Genomic DNA, 27,147 nt, shown 5'->3' with positions numbered 1-27,147 from the left:
GTACTCCTGCCAAAGCAAAGTAATTAAATAAAAAAAAAAAGACTTATGTTGGATCTGAGAATATTCAGAAGGAGTTACTGGGTCTTCATAGAGATGGTGTAGGTTGGAATATAATAATTAAGATCTCTATCCAGGTAATTTCATGCTTTGACCCATGTCACACCTTGTCAAAGTTTCATCAAGCTCACGTTAGCAGCCATTCTGTTTAAGGAAGGACATCCTCCTCCACTTCCAATTTCAACTGAGTTCAGGGTGTAATTGATGGGGAGGCAGGTTCACCTCAACACATGGAAGACTCTCAAATTATTAACTTTTTCTGAAAGGTGACCAGTCATTTTCCCATCATTTAAGGCATCCAAACAGACACTAAGGACTCTGTTTTGTTGATGTCATGAGAAAAGCTGACTCACAGTTGATCATAAATTCCTTTAACATTGTTATATAAATAGGAGTTTATTGTTTACATACTTTAGCTGCAAATCTAACTTCTCTTCTCCAATCCTCCCCATATTGCTTCTCCAAGTAAATCAGTTATATCTAACCCACCCCCTTTCATCCCTTAGAGAGATAGGTTAAAGCCTCTAAGAATAAAATTTATATTAAGTGTCACCTATCAGAGCAGGACTAGCACAGGATTCAATATTATGTTTATGTTTTCCAATACTCCAATTAATATCTTTAAAAGTAAAAACATAACCCCTTCCAAACAAATAAAAAATTAAACAAAAAACTTGATCAGTTCTCAAATTCTAACAAATATTCTCTTTTCTCACACATACTGAGTTCTCTCAGAGTATGATATTTATTTATTGACTGATTAATTTAACATTTACTCTATTGTGTTGTATAAAGTACCTATGTAATGCAAGCATGTACTGTCCTAAAATATCCATATTTCCAAATAATATGTGGTGTAGCCCACAGTCTCCGCAGAAGCATTGTGAGTAACCTGTGCCTTTACACTTTACAATCCATTTATGGCTGCTGTGAAAAGTGTGATAACAGCTGAAGAAAAAAAAAATAAAGCTAAGTATGAAGACACATTTCCAAACATACACAGCTTACAATGGAACGCCAATGGAAAGAGTCAAATGACCACATTTGATGTAGTATCTCTAAAATGTAGACTCTTCAATAAAAAGCCAAAGGCACATAAAAATATATTTTAACTTTAAAATAACTTACAGTGATACTTTGCTTGTGTCTTACCAACATGTTGCTGACAGTCAAAATTTCAGGATATAGATATAATATACAGGGATATATAAGAGCTACAAGCAAATATCCAAAACCCATCAAGTTCAAATGTGAACACAGAGAAAAGTTTTAACAATGGAGAATTTGCTATGGTGAACTCAAACAATATAATATAGAAAAATAGAAATATAATATAATATAATTATACTAATTATATATATATATAATATAATATAATATAATATAATATAATATAATATAATATAATTCTGTATAATATAGAAAAAAGGCTTAGGTGTTAAACAGATTTTGACTTCCTCTTGCTCAGAAAATGCCGAAGTACTGTAAAGGTCCTTAATGTGACTGGCACAGCCCTTCATAGCTAGATAGTGCCAATTCTGCCCAAGCCAGATTTCTGACCTGTCTGGAAACAAAAAAATGTGAGCTGTACATCAGCAATGCCCGCCAAAAATGGGTTCTGACTCTCTTCCCCTCTTTGTCAGGACAGTTGTTTTTTGTTTTTTCTTTTTTAACTGTTTTTGCAAACAGGGCGTAACAGGTAAAAAATATTTCGTTGGAATGTTATTCTAGAAAACCCATCATGTAATGGCAAATATAGTCAGTGAATCTTTCTCTTTGACTGTGGTTAGTTTTGTTTTGTGTTTTTGAAACCTTTTACCCCAAAGGAAAAGAGCCAGAGGTGTACTGCTACTTATTTTTATCCATGACCTTCAGCGCTGCATCCAGAAATGAAGGCCCAAGATCGAGCTGCAGGAAGAGGAGGGAACCCAGTGAGATCAGAGACGGACTCCTCTGATTTTTAGTCTTTTCCTTGACGAGCTCACACCAGGCGGGATGGTCAAACATATTCTTGGCTGCCCAGTAGGGGTACAGTTTGGAGAGGCTGGAGGAGTGGCGGGATTGGGATGCGGACCCACCAGAGCCCCCATGAAACGCCCCCCTGATAGACCATACTGTTCTCCTCCATGACCCGCTCACAGCTAAGCCAGGGCAGCTTTCCCGGACCAAAGGACTCCTGTTTGGAATTGAATGTCACCGTTGACAATAAGGGCAACATGAGTGCTTGGGACCCTCCAATCATCGGGAGGGAGATGGTGTTTTTGAGCACCAGGGTGAGCGTTTCTGTGAACATGGAGTCAGTGGTGCTGCTGACCCTGAAGAACTCCATACACCCAGGGAACTGGCCCATGCGTGCTTTCTCCTGGTTTCCAGGTAGAAGATCAGAGTTCCCCTGAAGAAAGGAAATGTCTCCAAAGACATCGTGCTGGCCATCCTTGACCATGTGAATGGTGTGGTAGAAGTCTCCAAGGGGAGGACTGATCATATCAGGAGACAAGATGCCCCTCGGTTTAAATTTCTTTCCTTTCTTATTATTGGCACCTTTTGGGTAAATTAGGGTCTTGGCTGCCCTTCTGGAGTTGGAGAATGTCGATTTCACAAAAACGGCCACCTTCTTTCCGGATGTTATTTTTCCCCAATACCCTTTTTGATAGGAACTGTCACATCATTTTTCTCAAGCAGCCTCAGAAGTGGCTCTGAAAGGAGACGGAGGTGTAGGAGACCTTCTTGGACTTACAGCCGACTGGGGCTTTCTGGAGAGCCGGCTACATCCTCCAATCCCTGGCACAGCATGGAGAAACCAGCGGTGCCAAGGATCCCAGCTGCTGCGGGATCCACACAGGTGGATGTGCGGGACCCACACCTCCCGAGGGCGCACTCAGCCCCTGCCCATCACTCGCAGATCCAGCCCGGTCAGCCAGCGCCTGCTCACAGCAGTATCTGCGCAGAGGCTGTGTGAAGGCTCCCAGGGCCGGGGTCTCCGGGCTCGCCCCCCGCTGCTTGGCCCCCGCAGCTGCGCTCCCTGCCCTCTCAGGCCAGGATAGGAATATTTAAACAACCGTGCTTAGATTCTTATTAGGTCATGTGGGAATTCTAGATTTTCATAGGTACACATCGTAGTGACAACTTTTTTTTGGACCAAGATAATACTCACATAGGCTTTTGATAATAACATAAGAACTATAGACTATGAAAAAATAAAAATATTTTCCAAGGTGAGGGTTTTTTTTGTTTTTGTAACAGTGAAAACCAAGCCGTCTTTGACAGGTTGTGAATAGTCACAGATGGGCCTGGAGACAGGTAACGTGGGGATAATTACTAGGACAGAATAGGCACCAAGGCGCCCGGCATGCGTGCCGCTCACAGGCATGCTCATGTGGTGCGGCAGCAGGCATCACCCTCCCAACTACTGTTATTTCATTATATCTGAGTGTGAGTTGTCAATCTAGAAATATATTAATGAATGGAGAGGAAAGAAATTATATAATTATAGACCATCTGAAACAGATAAGAAAGTAAAACTATGAATTAGAAGAAATCATTACAAATATGAAATTTTGTGATAATACTTGATCATGACATATAACTAGTTGTAATTATTCTTGAGAGAAAATCACACATTTTTATAACAAATCATACAGCAGGACTTAACTCTGTTCCCATATGGGCACCATAAATGTATTTCTAATCCTTGGTAAAGTTTAGTGTCTTTAGCACCTCAGTCTCTCTTTTTCTTACTTTAATAGTTAGAAAAGACACATAGTCTATAACTTAGATAGGAGAAAATGGACACAAAAATCTAAGAGTTACCAGTCCCTAGGTATGTGTGAACTTGGTAAATCACTTCATATCCCCTGGAATGAGTTTTCAAAATTTACAAAATGAAAGGTTCTGGCTAATTATTTCCCCCTAGTGCTAATGTCTAAGATTCTATTCAAAAGTGTGTTAAACTAGTAAGGAATGTAGATAAAGGTATAGCTTATTCAGTCTCAGTACTGGAGAAAATATAAGAATGAAACTACTGGATGAATAAAAACACCCTTAAGACCTGGAAAATAGTTTGAATAGAAATCCTTAGCAGTATTGTAATTACGTAAAATCAGTTTAATGTTGTTCTCAAATTTGAGTGTGTATTGCAATCCCCCAGGGTACTTGTAAAACTCATTACTGGGGTCTAAACTAAGAGTCTCTGATTCATTTGGTCTAAGGTGGGGCCTGAGAATTTGCATTTCTACTTAGTTCCCAGGAGATGCTGATGTTGTTGGTTCGGGAGCCACCCTTGGAAAACCACTCGTATAACCTACACTTTCAACTTTAGGATTTCAAAGTGCTCTGGTTTTAAAATTGTGATAGATTTTTTTCTATTTAGCATGCATATTTTAGACTTGTTGAGAATACATGCCACAAGTGTAAAACTCCTGTAATTTCCTAAATGTAGGGCAGTTAATTGATGCTGATAAATTCATAATAAAATATATATTTCTTATCATCATTAAATCCTTAGATTAGGGTTTTATATAGGCAGAAACAGAATATTTCAATGTATGCTAATGGCAAGAAAATAATAAGTACATTTCAATACAATGGCAGTTGTCAAGTGGAAGCTTTTTCAGAAATACATATGGTCAAGGAAAGAATGCCACTTTTTATGGGGACTCGCTCACCTGTACGTGTAAGGACCTCTTTGCTTAACTTTAATTTTGCTGCTGTTAACTGCCACCTCCTCTGGATTCTGCACATCAAAGATCCAAACCTGTCTGTAAACCTCTGCGCCTGTTTTAACCCAACTTTTAAAAGCAATTGTACCTTCTTCAAGGACAGCTTCCTATAAAAAAGAAAACAAGTTTGGGTTATTTACTTGTAGTCAATATGGGCACCTGTGGGAGTTGAAAACCTTTAGTTAGTCAGCGAAAGGAATAAGCTCAAGTATGTTGCTCATGAGAACCTCTGCAGCCTGCCACACGCTTGCAACAGAAATGTTTTCAACACGTTATGATAGCAATCTCTTTTAGTTAACCTTTTACAAAGAGAATCAGTGTGTAATATTGTAGACATGTCTGTCGATTGTAAGGCCAGCCATTGGCAAGCTTTAGAGTGACCCTATGGCAATATTGCGACAGTTCGTAACACAATTTATTAAGCAAATTTTATTAAACTTTTTCCAAAAAATTCTTATCAGGCCAAACATTAACCTCTCCTCTGCCTTCAGTGAGTTAGACTGAGGAGGCAAAACAGAAAAACTGAGAGAAAAATGTAGTGGTATTGGAAGCTTTTTCGTTTTCTTCAAATCTTGGACACTTCCAGGGAGGATGATCACTTAACATTTGTCAAACTAAGAAAAACACAAATTTGGCTTCTCCCCTTCAAAACCCTGCTCAATGAGGCTTTCCTAACTCTCAGTACATTTGCAGAAATCTATTAGTACGTGTTTCCAAAAATTACAACAGTCTGATTCGTTACTATTAGGTTACTACATTTTAGATAAAAGGGTGAAAAAAGGACATGTCCTATTATTCTTGTGTGAAATCCATTAAAAATCTTTGATGCTCCTTGTAGTAAAGATAGATACATAGAAAAAATACCAATGGCAGAATCAGAAAGTCCTACATTAGAAATTGGCTCCTGTGCTTTAGGAGCTGGGACTGAGTAGAAAGTCACCAGATCCCTTGGGTCAATTTCAGTATCTGTAAAACAAGGGAATTATAGTTGGGCTCGTGGTTTCCTTCCAAGTCTTTCTCCCTCTGAGCAGGAAGCCTATGAAGCTCTAGTAGCTAACGCAGACAAAGGTGACTTTGTAGCAGGCAGTGTTTCCAAGTAAGTACCTTGGGAGGGATGTCCAGGTGTAAAGTTCCAACTTACCTTAGTGCTAGAGGAAGAGGGAGAAAAGTATTTCATACAAAATGAGCCTAACAAGACCCATGAATACAGGGACAGTCTGACCTGTTTGTTTCCTTCACCTGCAAGCATCCATTCATAGAATGATGGATCAGGAAAGGACATTGAACATTAGCACATTTTCTAGGAGAGCGTGCTGAGGCTCTGAGAAACCAGGTGTCTGACCCAAGGGTAACCGAGGCAAATACCTAGAAGTAGAATCATGACGAGGATCCTAGTCTCTGACCCTTAGGCTGGTCCTCTTTTACACCGTGTTTTTACTATTTTTTGTTCCTGTCACCTCTGCACTTAGTTGGTAGAAGTCAAATTAAGTTTCATATCTTCAGGAAACTTTACTTATTACTTAATGCTGAGAATAAGGGAATTCCTTAGAGAAGAACAGGGCATCAGCTAAAATGCCTTTACAAAATCCTGTGCTGTTGCAATCCTTTTACACTGGGTACATTGGAGCTGCTAAAGTGATGTTAGATCTTACTTTTTTACAACCAATTATCCTTAAAAAATGCTTTATTGCTCCTAAATATCTTATTTCCATAGTAAGCTGAAAATTAAGATAATGTTGCACATAGATAAAGTATTATGGCTGTTCCTCTAAATGTAAAGGTGTTTATGAGGGTGTTGAAGCTGAAATCTATACTAAAGTTGAAATCTGTGTTAATTTACCCATTTCAAGAAAACACACGAACCTACACATTATTACTCTCACACTATTGATATAAGAATCTTAAGGACTAATATAATATCAGTTGTTTACCATGCACCTCTCAAGGCACATATTTTATTTCAGTTCTTAATGAAAGGAACTCTATAAGTACATAAAGAATTGAAAAGTGACTGTGACAGAATGTACTTGGCAGGACAGAAAACTTCCTCATTCTAATGGTTATGCATTTAATATCAAAAGGCATTGTAAGCGTATCATGTCTTTCTTCTAAAGGCCATGAATCACTTTGCCTTATTTGTTCATCTGGAGATATTTTTTCAACTGGGAAAGTTGAAATGCAAAGAGTTGAAATGAATGCATTGAATTACCAGCTATTAGAGTTAGGGTCATCTAATTCCATCCATTTTTTAGAGGTAGAAGTGGGTCCTACAGAAAACAGATGTCCGATTCAATATTGTATGACAATTTAGTAGTAGATAATGGAGAATCAGGTCTTTTACTACAATCTTGTGTGGTTTGCATAACACCACGATTTGTTCACAAAGAAAAAAATATTGAAACAGTCAGAATAGGAATGCATTTCTTCTGATCCTAACACTACTATATGTACTAGAAAATTGTATAGACCTCCTTGACTACTAAGATTATTTTATCATCAGTTCCTCTAATTTTAAAAGGAGCAAAAGTTTTTATGTCCTTTGTGAATTTAAGAGGCCTTGATTTTAAATCGACTTTGGACTATCTAGTCTATTTTGTAAATCTTTTGCTAAATATGAAGTACAAAGGTATTAATTATGTGTATAGAAAAAGTAATATAATTTAAGATCCTCGCACTTGGCTGATTCAGCCCTAGTAATGACTGGATTCCAGCTTGATGACTCTCACATGGCTTGGTCTCCAGCTAAGTTGAAAGACATTTACCTTGAAACTTCTACATTTGCTACATTTTGTTTACCTTGAAACTTCTATTTTGCTACATTTGCTAATTTGAAAGCAGATGTTTGGAAGAGTAATATCTTTTATCTAGTCACATGGTCATTTGATTATTGCTGTTACAGGAAAACAGTACTCATCCACATGACTGGCAACTTTAGTGTAACTATTAAAATGTCCTTGATATCTTCCTATGCATGAAGTATGTAGAGCACATATGTCAAAAATATATTGTCCCATTTCTCAAGGCTCTTACAGTGTACCAGGAGACAGAATCATGTATAGCATATTTTAATCTTTGAGTTGATTTCCTTACCCTACTTGCAGCCTGACCAAGTCCATTGGCTTCTTTACTCAAAGCCTAGAGTGAAGTGATTAACTATGAAACAAGATGCTATGAGTTTGATCCCCAGTTTGGTCACGTGCTAACCATTTAAACTTGGGCAGGTTATTTAATTTTTTGTACCTTTTTTGTTTCCTTATCTGTAAAATGGGGTAATAATAATATTAAGTTGAACTATACAAAATTAGTATTTTTCAAAGTCAAAGTAAGTAGAACATGGTGTAATTAAATATTTATCCTCATGGGTTGTTATAAGATTTATTAAATGTGAGCATTTAGAACAGTGTTAGCACATAGCAAGCATTCAGTAAACTTTGGCTACTGTTATACAAATCCTATCCACCCCTTAGAAGGAGAACTCTCATCTCACTTGCTTCCCATCTTGCTTTAACTACTTTGCTCTTAGCATTACTGTCTAAACCAGTTATGTGGCAATAACATGTAAAATCCTGTAACACTTCCTTTTCTGCTACTTAATTATTTATATATTTATTCTCCATCCAGTGAAATCAAAACTTCCTTAAAAAGCAGAAACATACTGAAAATAGTTTTCATCTTCTCCACTCACTACCAAAATCTGTTCTATTTGGGACCAATTGCAAGCAGTTTCCACATCCAAAAAATTTTCTAATATGTGTATGCATTATGCACATGCATGTGTGTACAGGCTGAGAGAAAGAAATCTTTAATTTGCTTCTTGGTGTTCTGCAGTTAATATCATAGGGAAATTAAATTAAAATTTTTTTCAAATTACCTATGTTATACAGTATTCACTAAGCATTTATCAAGTGATATGAACAATGTCAAGGTGACAAATTATCCTTTGTAAATAGTGGCAAAACTTTGTCCTTTTTCTGAAGTCTTTTGGTAGTTTCTACTTTCCACATACATGGCAGCTCATGCCATTGACTTTTAGTCTGTCTAGCAAGATTGCATAAACCTGCTGGCCCAGACAAATCTACTAGGAATCATAGTCGAAAATACTGGTAAAAAAAAAAATAGTTTTCAGCTATAATGCATAGAAACCATGAAGTCCTTGAAAAACATCCCTTGGAAATAAACAGTAAAGAAATATGAATACATATATATATATGAAGTAAACTGTATGGACTATTTTAGGCCATTTCAAATGCTGGAGTCTGGGTGCCATCTTTTAGAATTGAAAGGTATCGTAGAGTCCCAAATCTATACTTTAAAAATTAGATAACATCATGAGATGATTTTCTGATCTGTTAAAATTAAGCACTTTAATTCTTCTTTTTTTTTTTAAATGGTGTTTGTATGCAGGTAATAACTTTCCCAATTTGGTATTAGTCCATTAAATGAAGCAAGTAATCTACAATGATTTCAATGGTAAACAAAAACTGACCAGTACTAAAACTTGTATACATTTGTAAAATAACAGCATTGTGCTCTTGAGGTAGGGGTAAGACACTTGCCTCACTGGGTTTACACATAATTCAGAGATGTGACTCCTACTGTTGGCCAGTTTCTCTGTCTTTTGTCTCTACATTCAGACGCTCTAGAAAGTGAACCTATTGCTTAGTTTTATCTGTAATCTCTATAGTAATGATCAAATCTCTCTGAGCGCTAACCTTTGAAATACATACTGATGTTCATATCAAATCACTTCTAAAACCTCTGTCTTTTATTCTTCTAAGGAATACATCTCCTTCAATAACTCAACTGGTTATCTTACAGTTTGCAACTTTCATTCCTCTCCCTATTTAGTCCTTTTATTTCATTGTATCCCATCACCCATCAGTTCTATGTACTCCACCACACTAGACCAGAGTGCCTTTTATTATGTGCAGACTGTGCAATAATCTTATTAAAAGGGAGTCTTAAACGACACGAAAAAAAAGTTGGAAAAAGAAAAACACGTGGAGGCTATATAATGTACTTCTAAACAACCAATGGATCTCTGAATAAATCAAAGAGGAAATCAAAAATTACCTAGAGACAAATGAAAATGAAAACATGATGATCCAAAACCTATGGGATGCAGCAAAAGTAGTTCTAACAGGGAAATTTATAGCTATACAAGTTTACCTCAGGAAACAAGAAAAATCTCAGTTAAACAACCTAACCTCACACCTAAAGGAACTAGAGAAAGAAGAACAAAAAGAAATCTAAAGTTAGTAGAAGGAAAGAGATCATAAAGATAAGAGCAGAAATAAATAAAATAGATACAAAAAAAAAAAGATAAACATCAACAAAACTATATACTAGTTCTTGGAAAAGATAAATAAAATTGATAAACCTTTAGCCAGACTCATCAGAAGAAAAAGAGAAATGGCCCAAATCAATAAAATCAGAAATGAAAAAGAAGTTACATCCAACACCACAGAAATGCAAAAAATCATAAGAGACTGCTGTGAACAACTGTGTGCCAATAAAATGGACAACCTAGACCAAGAAATGGATAAATTCTTAGAAAGGTACATTCTTCCAAGACTGAACCAGGAAGAAATAGAAAATATGAACAGACCAATTACCAGTAATGAAATTGAATCAGTAATTTTAAAACTCCCAACAAGAGAAGTCCAGGACCAGATGGCTTTACAGGTGAATTCTACTAAACATTTAGAGAATAATTGACACCTATCCTTCTCAAACTATTCCAAAAAATTTCAGAGGAAGGAGTATTTCCAAACTCATTCTATGAGGCCAGCATCACCCTGATACCAGAAGCAGACAAAAATATTACAAAGAAAACTAAAGGCCAATATCTCTGATGAACATGGATTCAAAAATCCTCAAGAAAATATTAGCAAACCAAATCCAACAATACATTAAAAGGTTCATACATTATGATCAAGTGAGATTTATTCCAGGGATGGAAGTATTTTTCAACATCTGCAAGTCAATCAGTGTGATATACCACATTAACAAATTGAAGAATAAAAACCATATGATCATCTCAATAGATGCAGAAAAAGTTTTTGTTAAAATTATACATCCATTTATGAGAAAAACTCTCTAGAAAATGGGCACAGAGAGAACATACCTCAACATAATAAAGGCCATACATGACACACCACAGCTAACATCATACTCAATGGTGAAAAGTTGAAAGCATTTTCTCTAAAGATCAGGAATAAGATAATGCACACTCATGCCACTTTTATTCAACATAGTTTTGGAAGTCCTAGCCACACCAATCAGAGAAGAAAAAGAAATAAAAGGAATCCAAATTGGAAAGGAAAAGTAAAACTGTCACTGTTTGCAGATGACGTGGTATTATATGTAGAAATTCTTCACTACACGACAAGAAAAGTATAAGAGCCCATCAGTGAATTGAGTAATTCAGTAACTCAAGCTCCCTGAGTTTAGACTATAAAACAAAGCGACAGTAATATACTGGCACAAAAATAGACACATAGGTCAATTGAACAGAATAGAGAGCCCAGAAATAACTACACCCTCTGGTCATTTAATCATCAACAAATGAGGCAAGAATATACAATGGAGAAAAGACTGTCTCTTCAGCAAGTCATGTTGGGAAAGCCAGACAGCCTCATGTAAATCAGTGAAATTAGAACACTCCCTCACACCATATGCAAAAATAAACTCAAAATGGATTAAAGTCTTAAATGTAAAACTGTATGTCATAAAACTCCTAGAGGAAAACATAGGTAGAACACTCTTTGACATAAATTGCAGCAATATTTTTTGGATCTGTCTCCAAAGGCAAAGGAAATAAAAGCAAAAATAAATAAATGGGACCTAGTTAAACCTAAGATCTTTTCCACAGTAAAGGAAACCATACACAAAAGAGACAAGCTACTGAATGGGAGAAACTATTTGTAAATGATATGACTACCAATAAGGGGTTAATATCAACAACATATAGACATCTCATACAACTCAACACACATATACACACAAAAAAACAACTTTTAAAATGGGCAGAAGAACTGAACAGACATTTTTTCAAAGAGGAAATGCAGGTGGCGAACAGCCACATGAGAATATGCTCAACATTGCTAATCATCAGGAAAATGCAGATCAAAACCACAATGAGGTATCACCTCACACCTGTCAGAATGGCTATTATCTAAAAGAACACAAATAACAAATGTTGGCGAGGATGTAGAGAAAAGGGAACCCTCGTACACTGTTGGTGAGAATGTAAATTGGTGCAGCCACTGTGGAGAACAGTATGGAGCTTCCTCAAAAAGCTAAAAATAGAACTACCATATGACCCAGGAGTTTCACTCCTGGGTATATGTCCAAAAAAACAAAAACACTAATTTGAAAAGATACATGCACCCCTAATGATCATAGCTGCATTATTTACAATCTACAAGGTATGGAAGCAACCTAAACGTCCATCAACAGATGAATGGATAAAGAAGAGATGGTATATATACACAATGGAATACGACTCAGCCATAGAAAAAGAATGAAATTTTGCCATTTGAAGCAACATGGATGGACGTGGAGAGTATTATGCTAAATGAAATTAATCAGACAAAGAAAATACTGTATGATATAACTTACAATGGAATCTAAAAAATACAACAAACTAGTGAATAAAACAAAAAAAAAAGCAGACTCGCAGATATAGAGAACAAACTAGTGGTTACCAGTGAGGAGAGAGGAGGAAGAAGGGGCAATATAGGGGTGGGGGAAAAATGGTTATTATGGGATTATATGAAATCATGTGTGTGAAACTTTTGAAATTTGTAAAGTACTACAGAATTTAAAGAATATTTCAATAAAAAATGGTATATATGTATACAAAAAAAAGTATGTCAACATACTCTTTGGACATAATTAAAAGCAATTATTTCTATTAATCTGCATACCTAGTATAGTTTTTTATCAAAATTTGGATATTTAGACTTAAGATGGCAGTACATTCATATAGAATATAAATCATGCTTTGACCATTTCTCTATCATGTAGAGTTTCAATTGTTCATTATCACCTTTGTGTCAAAGACACAAAATTGCCAGTTACAATGAAATATAAAACAGGCACGCTAAGCCAAAACGGGATGGAAGACAGAATGAATCAGGATGACAAGAAATATTCTTGATAATACTTGTACCTTTTTAACTGTGTTCTCAATAAGCATGTCTCCAACTGGCATTAGAATACCTCCAAATACAGCCATGAGTGCACCAATGACAGCACCGGCTATGAGCCCGCAGTTTCGATCGCCGCCCATTTTTCTTGTTCAGGGAAAAAACTAAGGTTCAGCACCTGCTTCTTTCAAACTCCCAGGTCTGATGAACGTGGTTTCCAAGAGGTCTGGTTCTATCATTGGAAGGAGATCATAAAGCAGAAACTTAAATACCAGTACAAAAAATCAAAGTAAACATGCAACTGAAACAGATCATTTTCCAGTTATAAATAAACAGATGCTTTTTTTTTTTATACAAAACTTTCTAGGTTTTGTCCTTTCTTCATTTGAACTACCTACCAGTGGTAGAAGTAATAAATATTGTCACATAGAGCATTTCTTTTAAATTCTCCTCTTTAAAATTTTCTTTCTATGGATGATTAACACACTAAAATATTAACTAAGGAGAATATGTTTACTGTACTCTCACCCCCTGCCTACCTTCCATCAGCCTGGGACACTTACGGCCATCTTTATCCTCTATCTGGCTTCTCCACCCAAACACAACCATCTGTCTGCACCCTACCTGGAGTTCTCCTGCAAACTGAATGTGGGTGGACTGATGTCTTTTCCATACAAATGCTAAGCAAGTACAGTGACAGATGTTTTCTTTACTATTCCTTTTTCACAAATAGAAAGATAGGGATTTTATAGGAAATGATCTGATGAGTCTGCGAAGAAATCAATTTTTCTAATCATTTATAAGCTATCTGTTAAAACAGAAAAGAATGAGTAAGTTGGGAAAATAATACTAGAATAGTTTCTAACATCATCAAAATTATAAGCACCATTAAAAGAAAATTCCACTGTCAGGAATATTGAGTTCATGCCTGAATTCTTTCTTATGCACAGTGTTGAAAACATTGAAATATTTTAAAGAAGAGTATTTTCAATTTAATTTTTAATAACTGACTTTTAGATAGTTGAGAGGTAAAAAAGATTTGAAGAAAATACGTAAGGTAGAGGATACTTAGTTTCTGTCCGACATTGGTTTCTTACTAGTCTCAAATGAATTTTTTAACATATTCAAGTGCAATATTGTTCATTTTGTCATGGACAGCTGACTCATGCCAATTCTGTAAAAATATGTAGATTGTGTCAGTATGTATTTCACCTAGTCAGTCTTATCTTTGGTATCTTCATATAATATATGCTCCTTTCATAAAGATTGAAAGAAAACTCTTAGTGGAAGTGGTAGATCCTTTTGTAACAAAGTTAGTAAGAATTTGCTATTCTAATATTCGAAAACATGTTCATTTGAGATATTTTGTTTGCAACAGCATTTTTTAAAATGGGGTTGACCTGGCATTGATAAATGGAATGTGCTTTGTACTTATAAAAAATTATTCCCTGCTTCAAAATGCCCCTGGCCAAGCAAAACAAAAATGCCAACAGAATGGAGGCTACAGACAGAAAAGACACACAAACAATATTTTTGTCATCCTCATGAGTATAATAATAAAAATTATATTTTGTTATGGTCTCAGTTTTTCCCTCCCTAGCTTTGTAGTGGTAGAAATACCTCTCTGATGATTTTATTAGTATTTCTCTCCACGTGAGGAACCATTTAATTCTTTTAAAGTCTTGATATTAATTAATTCTTTAAGAAAATAAGGAAAGTTAGATTGTCCCCCAAATGTATAACAAAATTATAACCATTTTTCATGGCAATTTTTTTTTTTTATACAGCAGGTTCTTATTAGTCATCAATTTTATACACATCAGCGTATACATGTCAATTCCAATCGCCCAATTCAGCACACCACCATCCCCACCCCCCCCCGGGGTTTCCCCCCCTTGGTGTCCATACGTTTGTTCTCTATATCTGTGTCTCAACTTCTGCCCTGCAAACCAGTTCATCTGTACCATTTTTCTAGGTTCCACATACATGCGTTAATATACAATATTTGTTTTTCTCTTTCTGACTTACTTCACTCTGTATGACAGTCTCTAGATCCATCCACGTCTCAACAACTGACTCAATTTTGTTCCTTTTTATGGCTGAGTAATATTCCATTGTATATATGTACCACAACTTCTTTATCCATTCGTCTGTCGATGGGCATTTAGGTTGCTTCCATGACCTGGCTATTGTAAATGGTGCTGCAATGAACATTGGGGTGCATGTGTCTTTTTGAATTATGGTTTTCTCTGGGTATATGCCCAGTAGTGGGATTGCTGGATCATATGGTAATTCTATTTTTAGTTTTTTAAAGAACCTCCATACTGTTCTCCATAGTGGATGTATCAATTTACATTCCTACAAACAGCACAAGAGGGTTCCCTTTTCTCCACACCCTCTCCAGCATTTGTTGTTTGTAGATTTTCTGACAATGCCCATTCTAACTGGTGTGAGGTGATACCTCATTGTAGTTTTGATTTGCATCTCTCTAATAATTAGTGATGTTGAGCAGTTTTTCATGTGCTTCTTGGCCATCTGTATGTCTTCTTTGGAGAAATGTCTATTTAGGTCTTCTGCCCATTTTTGGATTGGGTTGTTTGTTTCTTTAATATTGAGCTGCCTGAGCTGTTTATATATTTTGGAGATTAATCCTTTGTCCATTGATTCATTTGCAAATATTTTCTCCCTTTCTGAGGGTTGTCTTTTCGTCTTGTTTATGGTTTCCTTTGCTGTGCAAAAGCTTTGAAGTTTCATTATGTCCCATTTGTTTATTTTTGTTTTTATTTCCATTACTCTAGGAGGTGGATCAAAAAAGATCTTGCTGTGATTTATGTCAAAGAGTGTTCTTCCTATGTTTTCCTCTAAGAGTTTTATAGTGTCCTGTCTTACATTTAGGTCTCTAATCCATTTTGAGTTTATTTTTGTGTATGGTGTTAGGGAGTGTTCTAATTTCATTCTTTTACGTGTAGCTGTCCAGTTTTCCCAGAACCACTTATTGAAGAGACTGGCTTTTCTCCATTGTATATCTTTGCCTCCTTTGTCATAGATTAGTTGACCACAGGTACATGGGTTTATCTCTGGGCTTTCTATCTTGTTCCATTGATCTGTATTTCTGTTTTTGTGCCAGTACCATATTGTCTTGATTACTGTAGCTTTGTAGTATAGTCTGAAGTCAGGGAGTCTGATTCCTCCAGCTCCGTTTTTTTCCCTCAATACTGCTTTGGCTATTGGTGGTCTTTGGTGTCTCCATACAAATTTTAAGATGATTTGTTCTATTTCTGTAAAAAATGCCATTGGTAATTTGATAGGGATTGCATTGAATCTGTAGATTGCTTTGGGTAGTATAGTCATTTTCACAATATTGATTCTTCCAATCCAAGAACATGGTATATCTCTCCATCTGTTGGTATCATCTTTAATTTCTTTCATCAGTGTCTTATAGTTTTCTGCATACAGGTCTTTTGTCTCCCTAGGTAGGTTTATTCCTAGGTATTTTATTCTTTTTGTTGCAATGGTAAATGGGAGTGTTTCTTTAAATTCTCTTTCAGATTTTTCATCATTAGTGTATAGGAATGCAAGAGATTTCTGTGCATTAATTTTGTATCCTGCGAATTTATGAAATTCATTGATTAGCTCTAGTAGTTACCTGGTGGCATGTTTAGGATTCTCTATGTATAGTATCATGTCATCTGCAAACAGTGACAGTTTTATTTCTTCTTTTCCAATTTGTATTCCTTTTATTTCTTTTTCTTCTCTGATTGCCGTGGCTAGGACTTCCAAAACTATGTTGAATAATAGTGGTGAGAGTGGACATCCTTGTCTTGTTCCTGATCTTAGAGGAAATGCTTTCAGTTTTTCACCATTGAGAATGATGTTTGCTGTGGGTTTGTCATATATGGCCTTTATTATGTTGAGGTAGGTTCCCTCTATGCACACTTTCTGGAGAGTTTTTATCATAAATGGGTGTTGAATTTTGTCAAAAGCTTTTTCTGCATCTATTGAGATGATCATATGGTTTTCATTCTTCAATTTGTTAATATGGTGTATCACATTGATTGATTTGCGTATATTGAAGAATCCTTGCATCCCTTGGATAAACCCCACTTAATCATGGTGTATGATCCTTTTAATGTGTTGTTGGATTCTGTTTGCTAGTATTTTGTTGAGGATTTGTGCATCTATATTCATCAGTGATATTGGTCTGTAATTTTCTTTTTTTGTAGTATCTTTGTCTGGTTTTGGTATCAGGGTGATGGTGGCCTCATAGAATGAGTTTGGGAGTGTTCCTTCCTCTGCAATTTTTTGGAAGAGTTTGAGAAGGACGGGTGTTAGCTCTTCTCTAAATGTTTGATAGAATGCACCTGTGAAGCCATCTGGTCCTGGACTTCTGTTTGTTGGAAGATTTTTAATCACAGTTTCAATTTCATTACTTGTGATTGGTCTGTTCATATTTTCTATTTCTTCCTGGTTCAGTCTTGGAAGGTTATACCTTTCTAAGAATTTGTCCATTTCTTCCAGGTTGTCCATTTTATTGGCATAGAGTTGCTTGTAGTAGTCTCTTAGGATGCTTTGTATTTTTGCAGTGTCTGTTGTAACTTCTCCTTTTTCATTTCTAATTTTATTGATGTGATCCTCTCTCTCTTCTTCTTGATGAGTCTGGCTAATGGTGTATCAATTTTGTTTATCTTCTCACAGAACCAACTTTTAGTTTTATTGATCTTTGCTATTGTTTTCTTTGTTTCTATTTCATTTATTTCTGCTCTGATCTTTATGATTTCTTTCCTTCTTCTAACTTTGGGTTTTGTTTGTTCTTCTTTCTCTAGTTCCTTTAGGTGTAACATTACATTGTTTATTTGAGATTTTTCTTGTTTCTTGACGTAGGCTTGTATTGCTATAAACTTCCCTCTTAGAACTGCTTTTGCTGTATCCCATAGGTTGTTGATCATCGTGTTTTCATTGTCATTTGTCTCTAGTATTTTTTTATTTCCTCTTTGATTTCTTCAGTGATCTCTTGGTTATTTAGTGACGTATTGTTTAGCCTCCATGTGTTTGTGTTTTTTACGTTTTTTTCCCTGTAATTCATTTCTAATCTCATAGCGTTGTGGTCAGGAAAGATGCTTGATATGATTTCAGTTTTCTTAAATTTACTGAGGCTTGATTTGTGACCCAAGATGTGATCTATTCTGGAGAATGTTCCATGTGCACTTGAGAAGGAAGTGTAGTCTGCTCTTTTTGGATAGAATGTCCTATAAATATCAATTAAATCTATCTGGTCTATTGTGTCATTTAAAGCTTCTGTTTCCTTATTTAGTTTCATTTTGGATGATCTGTCCATTGGTGTAAGTGAGGTGTTAAAGTCCCCCACTATGATTGTGTTACTGTTGATTTCCTCTTTTATAGCTGTTAGCAGTTGCCTTATGTATTGAGGTGCTCCTATGTTGGGTGCATATATATTTATAATTGTTATATCTTCTTCTTGGATTGATCCCTTGATCATTATGTAGTGTCCTTCCTTGTCTCTTGTAACATTCTTTATTTTAAAGTCTATTTTATCTGATATGAGTATAGCTACTCCAGCTTTCTTTTGATTTCCATTTGCATGGAATATCTTTTTCCATCCCCTCACTTTCAGTCTGTATGTGTCCCTAGGTCTGAAGTGGGTCTCTTGTAGACAGCATATATATGGGGCTTGTTTTTTTTGTTTTGTTTTGTTTTTATTTTAAAGCAGAGGTTCTTCTTTTTTTTTTAAATTAATTAATTTATTTATTTTTGGCTGTGTTGGGTCTTCGCTTCTGTGCGAGGGCTTTCTCTAGTTGTGGCAAGCGGGGGCCACTCTTCATCGCGGTGCACGGGCCTCTCACTATTGCGGCCTCTCTCGTTGCGGAGCACAGGCTCCCAACGCGCAGGCTCAGCAGTTGTGGCCCACGGGCCCAGTTGCTCCGTGGCATGTGGGATCTTCCCAGAACAGGGCTTGAACCCGTGTCCCCTGCATTAGCAGGCCGATTCCCAACCACTGCGCCACCAGGGAAGCCCTGGGGCTTGTTTTTGTATCCATTCCTCAAGCCTGTGTCTTTTGGTTGGAGCATTTAATCTGTTCACGGTTAAGGTAATTATCGATATGTATGTTCCTATGACCATTTTCCTAATTGTTTTGGGTTTATTTTTGTAGGTCCGTTTCTTCTCTTGTGTTTCCCATTTAGAGAAGTTCCTTTAGCATTTGTTGTATAGCTGGTTTGGTGGTGCTGAATTCTCTTAGCTTTTGTTTGTCTGGAAAGCTTTTGAATTCTTCACTGAATCTGAATGAAATCCTTGCCGGCTAGAATAATCTTGGTTGTAGGTTCTTCCCTTTCATCACTTTAAGTATATCATGCCACTCCCTTCTGGCTTGTAGAGTTTGTGCTGAGAAATCAGCTGTTAACCTTATGGGAGTTCCCTTGTATATTATTTGTCATTTTTCCCTTGCTGATTTCAATAATTTTTCTTTGTCTTTAATTTTTGCCAATTTGATTACTATGTGTCTCGGCGTGTTTCTCCTTTGGTTTATCCTGTATGGGACTCTCTGCACTTCCTGGACTTGGGTGGCTATTTCCTTTCTCATGTTAGGGAAGTTTTTGACTATAACTTCTTCAAATATTTTCTCTGGTCCTTTCTCTCTCTCTTCTCGTTCTGGGACCCCGATAATGAGAATGTTGTTGAGTTTAATGTTGTCCCAGAGGTTTCTTAGGCTGTCTTCATTTCTTTTCATTCTTTTTTCTTTATTCTGTTCCGCAGCAGTGAATTCCACCATTCTGTCTTCCAGGTCACTTATCCGTTTTTCTGCCTCAGTTATTCTGCTATTGATTCCTTCTAGTGTAGTTTTCATTTCAGTTATTGTATTGTACATCTCTGTTTGTTTGCTCTTTATTTCTTCTAGGTCTTTGTTAAACATTTCTTGCATCTTCTCAATCTTTGCCTCCATTCTTTTTCTGAGGTCCTGGATCATCTTCACTATCATTATTCTGAATTCTTTTTCTGGAAGGTTGCCTATCTCCACTTCATTTAGTTGTTTTTCTGGGGTTTTATCTTGTTCCTTCATCTGGTACATAGCCCTCTGCCTTTTCATGTTGTCTGTCTCTCTGTGAATGTGGTTTTTGTTCCACAGGCTGCAGGATTGTAGTTCTTCTTGCTTCTGCTCTCTGCCCTCTCGTGGATGAGGCTATCTAAGAGGATTTTGGAAGTTTCCTGATGGGAGGGACTGGTGGTGGGTAGAGCTGACTGTTGCTCTGGTGGGCAGAGCTCAGTTAAACTTTAATCCACTTGACTGTTGATGGGTGGGGCTGGGTTCCCTCCCTGTTGGTTGTTTGGCCTGAGGCAACCCAACACTGGAGCCTACCTGGGCTCTTTGCTGGGGCTAATGGTGGACTCTGGGAGGGCTCACGCCAAGGATTATTTCTCAGAACTTCTGCTGCCAGTGTCCTTGTCCCCACAGTAAGCCACTGCCACCCGCGCTCACAGGAGACCCTCCAACACTAGCAGGTAGGTCTGGTTCAGTCTCCCTTGGGGTCACTGCTCCTTCCCCTGGGTCCCAAAGCGCACACTACTTTCTGTGTGCCCTCCAAGAGTGGAGTCTGTGTTTCCCCCAGTCCTGTCAAAGTCCTGCAGTCAATTCCTACTGTGCTTCAAAGTCTGATTCTCTAGGAATTCCTCCTCCCGTTTCCGGACCCCCAGGTTGGGAAGCCTGACATGGGGCTCAGAACTTTCACTCCAGTGGGCGGACTTCTGGGGTATAAGTGTTCTCCAGTCTGTGAGTCACCCACCCAGCAGTTGAGGGCTTTGATTTTACTGTGATTGCACCCCTCCTACCGTCTCATTGTGGCTTCTCCTTTGTCTTTGGATGTGGGATATCTTTTTTGGTGAGTTCCAGTGTCTTCCTATCGATGATTGTCCAGGAGCTAATTGTGATTCTGGTGTTCTCACAAGAGGGAGTGAGAGCTCGTCCTTCTACTCCGCCATCTTGGTTCCTCCTTTCATGGCAATTTATTTATTTTTTATCCTGTAGGATTTCCCTTTACCTATGCCTGATACCTAAGATACTTCCACTGTAAATCAGGATGAACAAACTGATTCACACTGAGGTCTTGGTGGCTAAGAAACTTGTATAGTCATTAGTGTCTCATGATTTTTCCAATGTAAACAGAATGTTTATATTGGAGAAATCACAAGTCTAAACAAGTTATTTACTTTTCCTATGGAATTTTATGTGTCCCTGAGCACGTAGGGTGGGATTTTTATTAATTGATTGGGGATAGAGGGTGAAAAATAACACGCTACCTCCTATGGCTTTGACCAGGGTTGTCATAATGCAATAGAATAAGTTATTTAAACCTGATAGTAATGACTAGATAGTCTCAAGTAGAATCTCCTTTGCAAAGGATTATTGCACAGCCCCTTAAAATTGTTGTGAAACATCATCTTTTAAATGATCATTGTAATTGCTAAGTGGAGACTATCATCCAGGTGTTCTGTAGTATATACAAGTGATCATATTCAGGCGAGCTGAGTAAGTAATATTTTACCGACTGCCCATTTCATAGACCAGGGGTCTCCAACCCCCAGGCCACGGACCAGTACTGGTCCATGGCCTGTTAGGAACTGGGCTTCACAGCAGGAGGTGAGCGGCGGACAAGCAAGCGAAGCTTCATCTGTATTTACAGCCGCTCCCCATCGCTCGCATTACCGCCTGAGCTCCACCTCCTGTCAGATCAGTGGTGGCATTAGATTCTCATAGGAGCATGAACCCTACTGTTCATGAACTGCACATGTGAGCGATCTAGATTGCACGCTCCTTATGAGACTCTAATGCCTGATGATCTGAGGTGGAGCTGAGGTGGTGATGCTAGCGCTGGGGAGTGGCTGCAAATACAGATTATCATTGGCGGAGAGGTTTGACTGCAGAGAGACCATAATAAATCAATTGCTTGCAGACTCATATCAAAACCCTATCAGTGAGTGGCAAGTGAAAACAAGCTCAGGGCTCCCACTGATTTTGCATTATGCTTAGTTGTATAATTATTTCATTATATATTACAATGTAATAATAATAGAAATAAAGTGCACAATAAATGTAATGCACTTGAATCATCCTGAAACCATCCCCCCTCCCCGACCCTTGGAAAAATTGTCTTCCACGAAACTGGTCCCTGGTGCCAAAAGGTTGGGGACCGCTGTCATAGACCATTCCCCAGTTCTCACCTGCAGGTTATCAGAATACAGGGATCCAACCTGGTGTAATTGAGTCTAGTAGACTGGAGATTAAACCAAAGTCTCGCCACTCTCTTGCCAGGTGACCATGGGCAAGCCCCTTAATCACTCTCTTCCTCAATTTCCTCATGTGTAAAATAAGATGCTAAGATGAGGTCTGCATTTTTTAATTCAAGCAGTTTTTATTTTAAGCAGCTGAACCAGTTTTTCACTCAGTTTCTTACATGGAAGACCAGGCAGAGTGACTATGATTACAGCAGTGGTGGGAACCCTGACCCCAACTCCTAACTTGATCTCCCACCTCCCAGCTAACACTATCCTGTCCTATCTTTAGGAAGCTGAAGGAGAATCTCTGTAGAAACCTATGGTTTCAACTCATTAAAAAGTTGGGACAGAAAATCCCCAGGGTCAAATTCCAGTTTTGTTTACATAACAAAAAAAAAATACAACTCAAAGATAAAGTCATCTCTTTCAGAAAGATATTTTATTTTCTGTATAAGCACCACTAAAAATTATTCAATATTAATGTCTTTTGCAATTCTGACAGGTGGAATAAAAATTGTTCTATTCATTTTGTTTATGGTTTCCTTTGCTGTGCAAAAGCTTTTGAGTTTAACTAGGTACCATTTGTTTATTTTTGTTTTTATTTCCATTACTGTGGGAGACAGATTGAAAAAGATATTTCTACAATTTATGTCAGAGAGTGTTCTGCCTATGTTTTCCTCTAGGAGTTTTATAGTGTTCAGTCTCACATTTAGGTCTTTAATCCATTTTGAACTTACTTTTTTTATATGGTGTTAAAGAATGATCTAATTTATTTATTTTTATATGTAGCTGTCCAGTTTTCCAGCACCATTTATTGAAGAGACTGTCTTTTCTCCATTGTACAGTCTTGCCTCCTTTGTTGTAGATTAATTGACCATAGGTGTGTGGGTTTATCTCTGGACTTTCAATACTGTTCCATTGATCTATATTTCTATTTTTGTGCCAGTACCATACTGTTTTGATAACTATACCTTTGTAGTATAGTCTGAAGTCAGGGAGCCTGATTCCTCCAACTCCTTTTTTCTTTCTCAAGAATGCCATGGCTATTCAGGGTCTTTTGTGTCTCCATACAAATTTTAAGATTTTTTTTGTTCTGGTTCTGTGAAAAATGGCATTGATAATTTGATAGGGATTGCACTGAATCTGTAGATTGCCGTGGGTAGTATAGTCATTTTGACAATATTGATTCATCCAATCCAGGAACATGGTATATCTTTCCATCTGTTTGTGTCTTCTTTGATTTCTTTCATCAGCACCTTATAGTTTTCTGAGTACAGGTCTTTTGTCTCCTTAGGTAGGTTTATTCATAGCTATTTTATTCTTTTTGATGTGATGGTAGGTGGGATTATTTCTTGAATTTCTCTTTCTGATCTTTCATTGTTAATGTATAGAAATGCAACAGATTTCTGTGTATTAATTTTGTAACCTGCAACTTTACCAAATTCATTGATGAGCTTAGTAGTTTTCTGGTAGCATCTTTAGGATTTTCTATGTATAGTATCATGTCACCTTCAGACAGTGACAGTTTAACTTCTTTTCCAATTTGGATTCCTTTTATTTCTTTTTCTTTTCTGATTGCTGTAGCTAGGACTTCCAAAACTATGTTGAATAAAAGTGGCAAGAGTGGACATCCTTGTCTTGTTCCTGATTGTAGAGGAAATGCTTTCAGTGTTTCACCATTGAGTATAACGTTCACTGTGGGTTTGTCGTATACGGCCTTTATTATGTTGAGGTAGGTTCCCTCTATACCCACTTTCTGGAGAGTTTTTATTATAAATCGGTGCTGAATTTTGTTGAAAGCTTTTTCTGCATCTATTGAGATGATCATATGGTTTTTATTCTTACATTTGTTGATGTGGTGTATCACACAGATTGATTTGTGGATATTGAAAAATCCTTGCATCCCTGGGGTAAATCCCACTTGATCATGGTGTATAATTCGTTTAGTGTATTGTTGGATTCGAATTGCTAGTATTTTGTTGAGGATTTTTGTGTCTATGTTCATCAGTGATATTGGCCTGTAATTTTCTTTTTTTGTGGTATCTTTGTATGGTTTTGGTATCAGGGTTATGGTGGCCTCATAGAATGAGTTTGGGAGTTTTCCTTACTCTGCAATTTTTTGGAATAGTTTCAGAAGGATAGATGTTAGCTCTTCTCTAAATGTCTGATAGAATTTTCCTGTGAAGCCATCAGGTCCTGGACTTTTGTTTGTTGAGAGTTTTTAAATTACATTTTCAAATTCAGTGCTTGGTCTGTTCATATTTTCTATTTCTTCCTAGTTCAGTCTTGGGAGACTGTACCAAATTGTTCTAAAATTTACAAAATTACTGTTTCTAAAATGGATATATGTGTGTATATCTGCTACTTTTCAGATTCTGGACCATCACTAAGTTGAGAATTTAACTGACCTTTCCCAGAATCATTCTCCTTTATTCAAGCAGCCCCATGGACTACAGGGAAGGGTCCCAAAGGGCAAAGAGTCCCAAGAAAGTACATTAGAAAACCCAGGGGGCAACATATTCTTCAGTGCTTCACTCTCTAAGTCTTAAAACTCATTATGACTTGCAAGGACCCTGAGTCCAAAGGTGTCAAGTCATGGGCAGACCTGGGTACTGCCTAGGCTCTGTCTGCTTTGAACTTAAAACTGAAGTGAGATATTGTACACAGCCCACTGCTGCTGAGTCAAGCTCATCAGAAAACAGAAGTGTCAGTAATTTATTGTGTTGAATTGCATGGTTAGACAATTCCTAGTCTAACACTGTCTGGATGATGCATAAGCAAAGATACAAGAGTTACTCTAACATTCCTGCATATGTGTACAGATATTTTCAACAGAAAAAGATTGACTTTATCTACTTTTTCAAATTTTGAACTGCCTGACTCACTTTCATTACCTTGATGTAAATTTCCACGTTTTCCTCTAAGAACAGGCAAGATATTTCACGTGAGTGTAGTCCTGCTTTATCAGCAGCTTTGCCTTCTATAGTTTCACTTACCCATGGTCAAACAAGGTCAACTGAGGGTAACTGAACATGTAGAAAGCAAAATCATGTATAAGGGGGGACTACTTAGGGTTTGGTGCTATCCTGCTATCCATGGTTTCAGGCACACGCTGAGGATCTTAGAAGGTATCCCTCCACACCTGTGGATAAGGGGGGACCGTGAGTCCATTAATTATGCTTCAGTGTCTTGTCAGCATGATTAAGTATTGCTATTATAATCGTGCTTTAACCTTATGCTTCATACTACAAAATTCCAAACACATTTGACCCTTGAACAACACAGAGGGGTTACAGGCATGGACACTGTGCACAGTGGAAGAACCATATATAACTAACTATACAGTAAGCCCTCCTTATCTGTGATTCTGCATCCGTGGATCCAACCAACTACACATTGTGGATCGGGTAGTACTGTAGTACTTATTGAAAAAATTCTGTGTAAAAGTGGACTCACAAAGTTCAAACCTGTTTTGTTCAAGGGTCAACTGTAGTTTTATTCACCTGAAGCAAAAGAGGGACAAACACATTATGTAAGACATGCACTGAGTACATAAGAGAAAAGTTCAGGTTACTCAGCATGTTTTACCTAACAGCTTTTCCACTTATGTTTATCTTTGGAAACCAGCGTTGTTTGTCCCCACTCTTCTCTCAAATGCAGCTATTTAGAGCATATAATATTTTTGCCTTGCATGCTTGGTTTTCTTAATAGTGTAGCTTCTAACATATTAAAATCTATTTTACCTACTAATTAGGTTAAATTTTATTCTTTATTGTTATTTCTTCATCATAAGAAATAGATAAGACATTGATATCTGTAGTAATTTACTGCTTGCTTAAAGTACTTAAATTTAGAAAACAAAGAATAATCACAGGCACAGGAAAGAAAACTAATTATTGGGACTTAGGTCAAGAAGAGAAAATAAGAAAGCATGTTTTAAGATACCGCTAATTGCATACCTTTCTTGAGTCTATAGGGAGATTAGCTGTGTCAGCTCATAGATTATTCTCATTTGTAGAACTCATGAGTATATCTACACGTGGGCTATCTTTGAAAGAGGAAATAGAATTTTTCTGTTTCTTTTTTTGCTGTCATATCTATGGAGTGTTTCTAGGATGAACTTATGAGCGTTATGCCTTTCCACTATGTTGGAAACCTGGTGTCCAGTAAATAGGTCAGAAAATCAGAGAACGTTCCGAGAGAATCTGTAATTATTCAGATGTGTGGATAGAGCTGTGTTCCCTGGGAAACCCCCCCAAGGAAAGGCTTGGCCAGAGGTAAAATTTCCTGGGATGTGAACTACAAAACTTTAAAACAGTTTCAGATTACAAGAGTACATACTTGTACCACAAATGAGTGCCAGGACCTGTGTGACATTTTCGTACTCATGAGTGAGTATCTCAAATTTCCTATTCTATCCATAAGCCTTTCTTCCACTCTTCCTTGGAATAGGAAGCCAGATCACACACCTCTGTTTTCCACTAGACACACTGTGATTCTTTTGATACACAGTCTTCCTCACCTAATAAATACAGTATCTGCCCACAAAACCCAGTTTTAGAGTTTTGGTTATGATTAATGCAACAACAGGTAGAATATGAATGATGAAATTTAACTTTTAAAATTAAGTTCCTTTTCACACTCTTACTTTACACGATATCTAGGTGTGTTTACAAAGGCATGATTCCCTAGACATGAGTAATATGCAGATTCACATTCAAGCTAGTTAAATCAATCATTTAAATCTGGTTGTGTTTCATTATGTGGAAACAGAAGGTCATTAGACTAGTACTTATTTTACGTGCAATCCCAATACATAAAGATAGTTAAAAGAACAGCTATTCTGGTCAAAGTTAGCAAGAACTGTGGCCCTTGCCCTTTCCAGTCACATCTCATTTGGGCTCTGAGTCATCCCCACAGAACCCAAGGGCTCT

General features: G+C 37.1%; 1 protein-coding gene and 1 pseudogene across 1 annotated transcript in view; both read right to left on the bottom strand.

Annotated features, from left to right (window-relative positions):
* LOC133096168 (platelet glycoprotein 4-like) overlaps positions 1-13,071 on the bottom strand; it is a 33,106-nt gene extending 20,035 nt beyond the window's left edge. The window contains exons 1-2 of the mRNA XM_061197650.1: positions 12,952-13,071; positions 4,722-4,882 (exon numbers count right to left, since the gene is read on the bottom strand). Coding sequence (XP_061053633.1) covers positions 4,722-4,882; positions 12,952-13,071 — 281 coding nt within the window. The remainder of the gene's footprint in view (positions 1-4,721; positions 4,883-12,951) is intronic.
* On the bottom strand, positions 1,906-2,850 carry LOC133097017 (cdc42 effector protein 3-like; annotated as a pseudogene).
* Positions 13,072-27,147: the final 14,076 nt, after the last annotated feature.

Source organism: Eubalaena glacialis, chromosome 8, assembly GCF_028564815.1.
Source record: "Eubalaena glacialis isolate mEubGla1 chromosome 8, mEubGla1.1.hap2.+ XY, whole genome shotgun sequence".
Taxonomy (NCBI): Eukaryota; Metazoa; Chordata; class Mammalia; order Artiodactyla; family Balaenidae; genus Eubalaena; species Eubalaena glacialis.
Note: the sequence above shows the minus strand (reverse complement) of the source record. Positions and strands in the feature narration are given on the sequence as shown.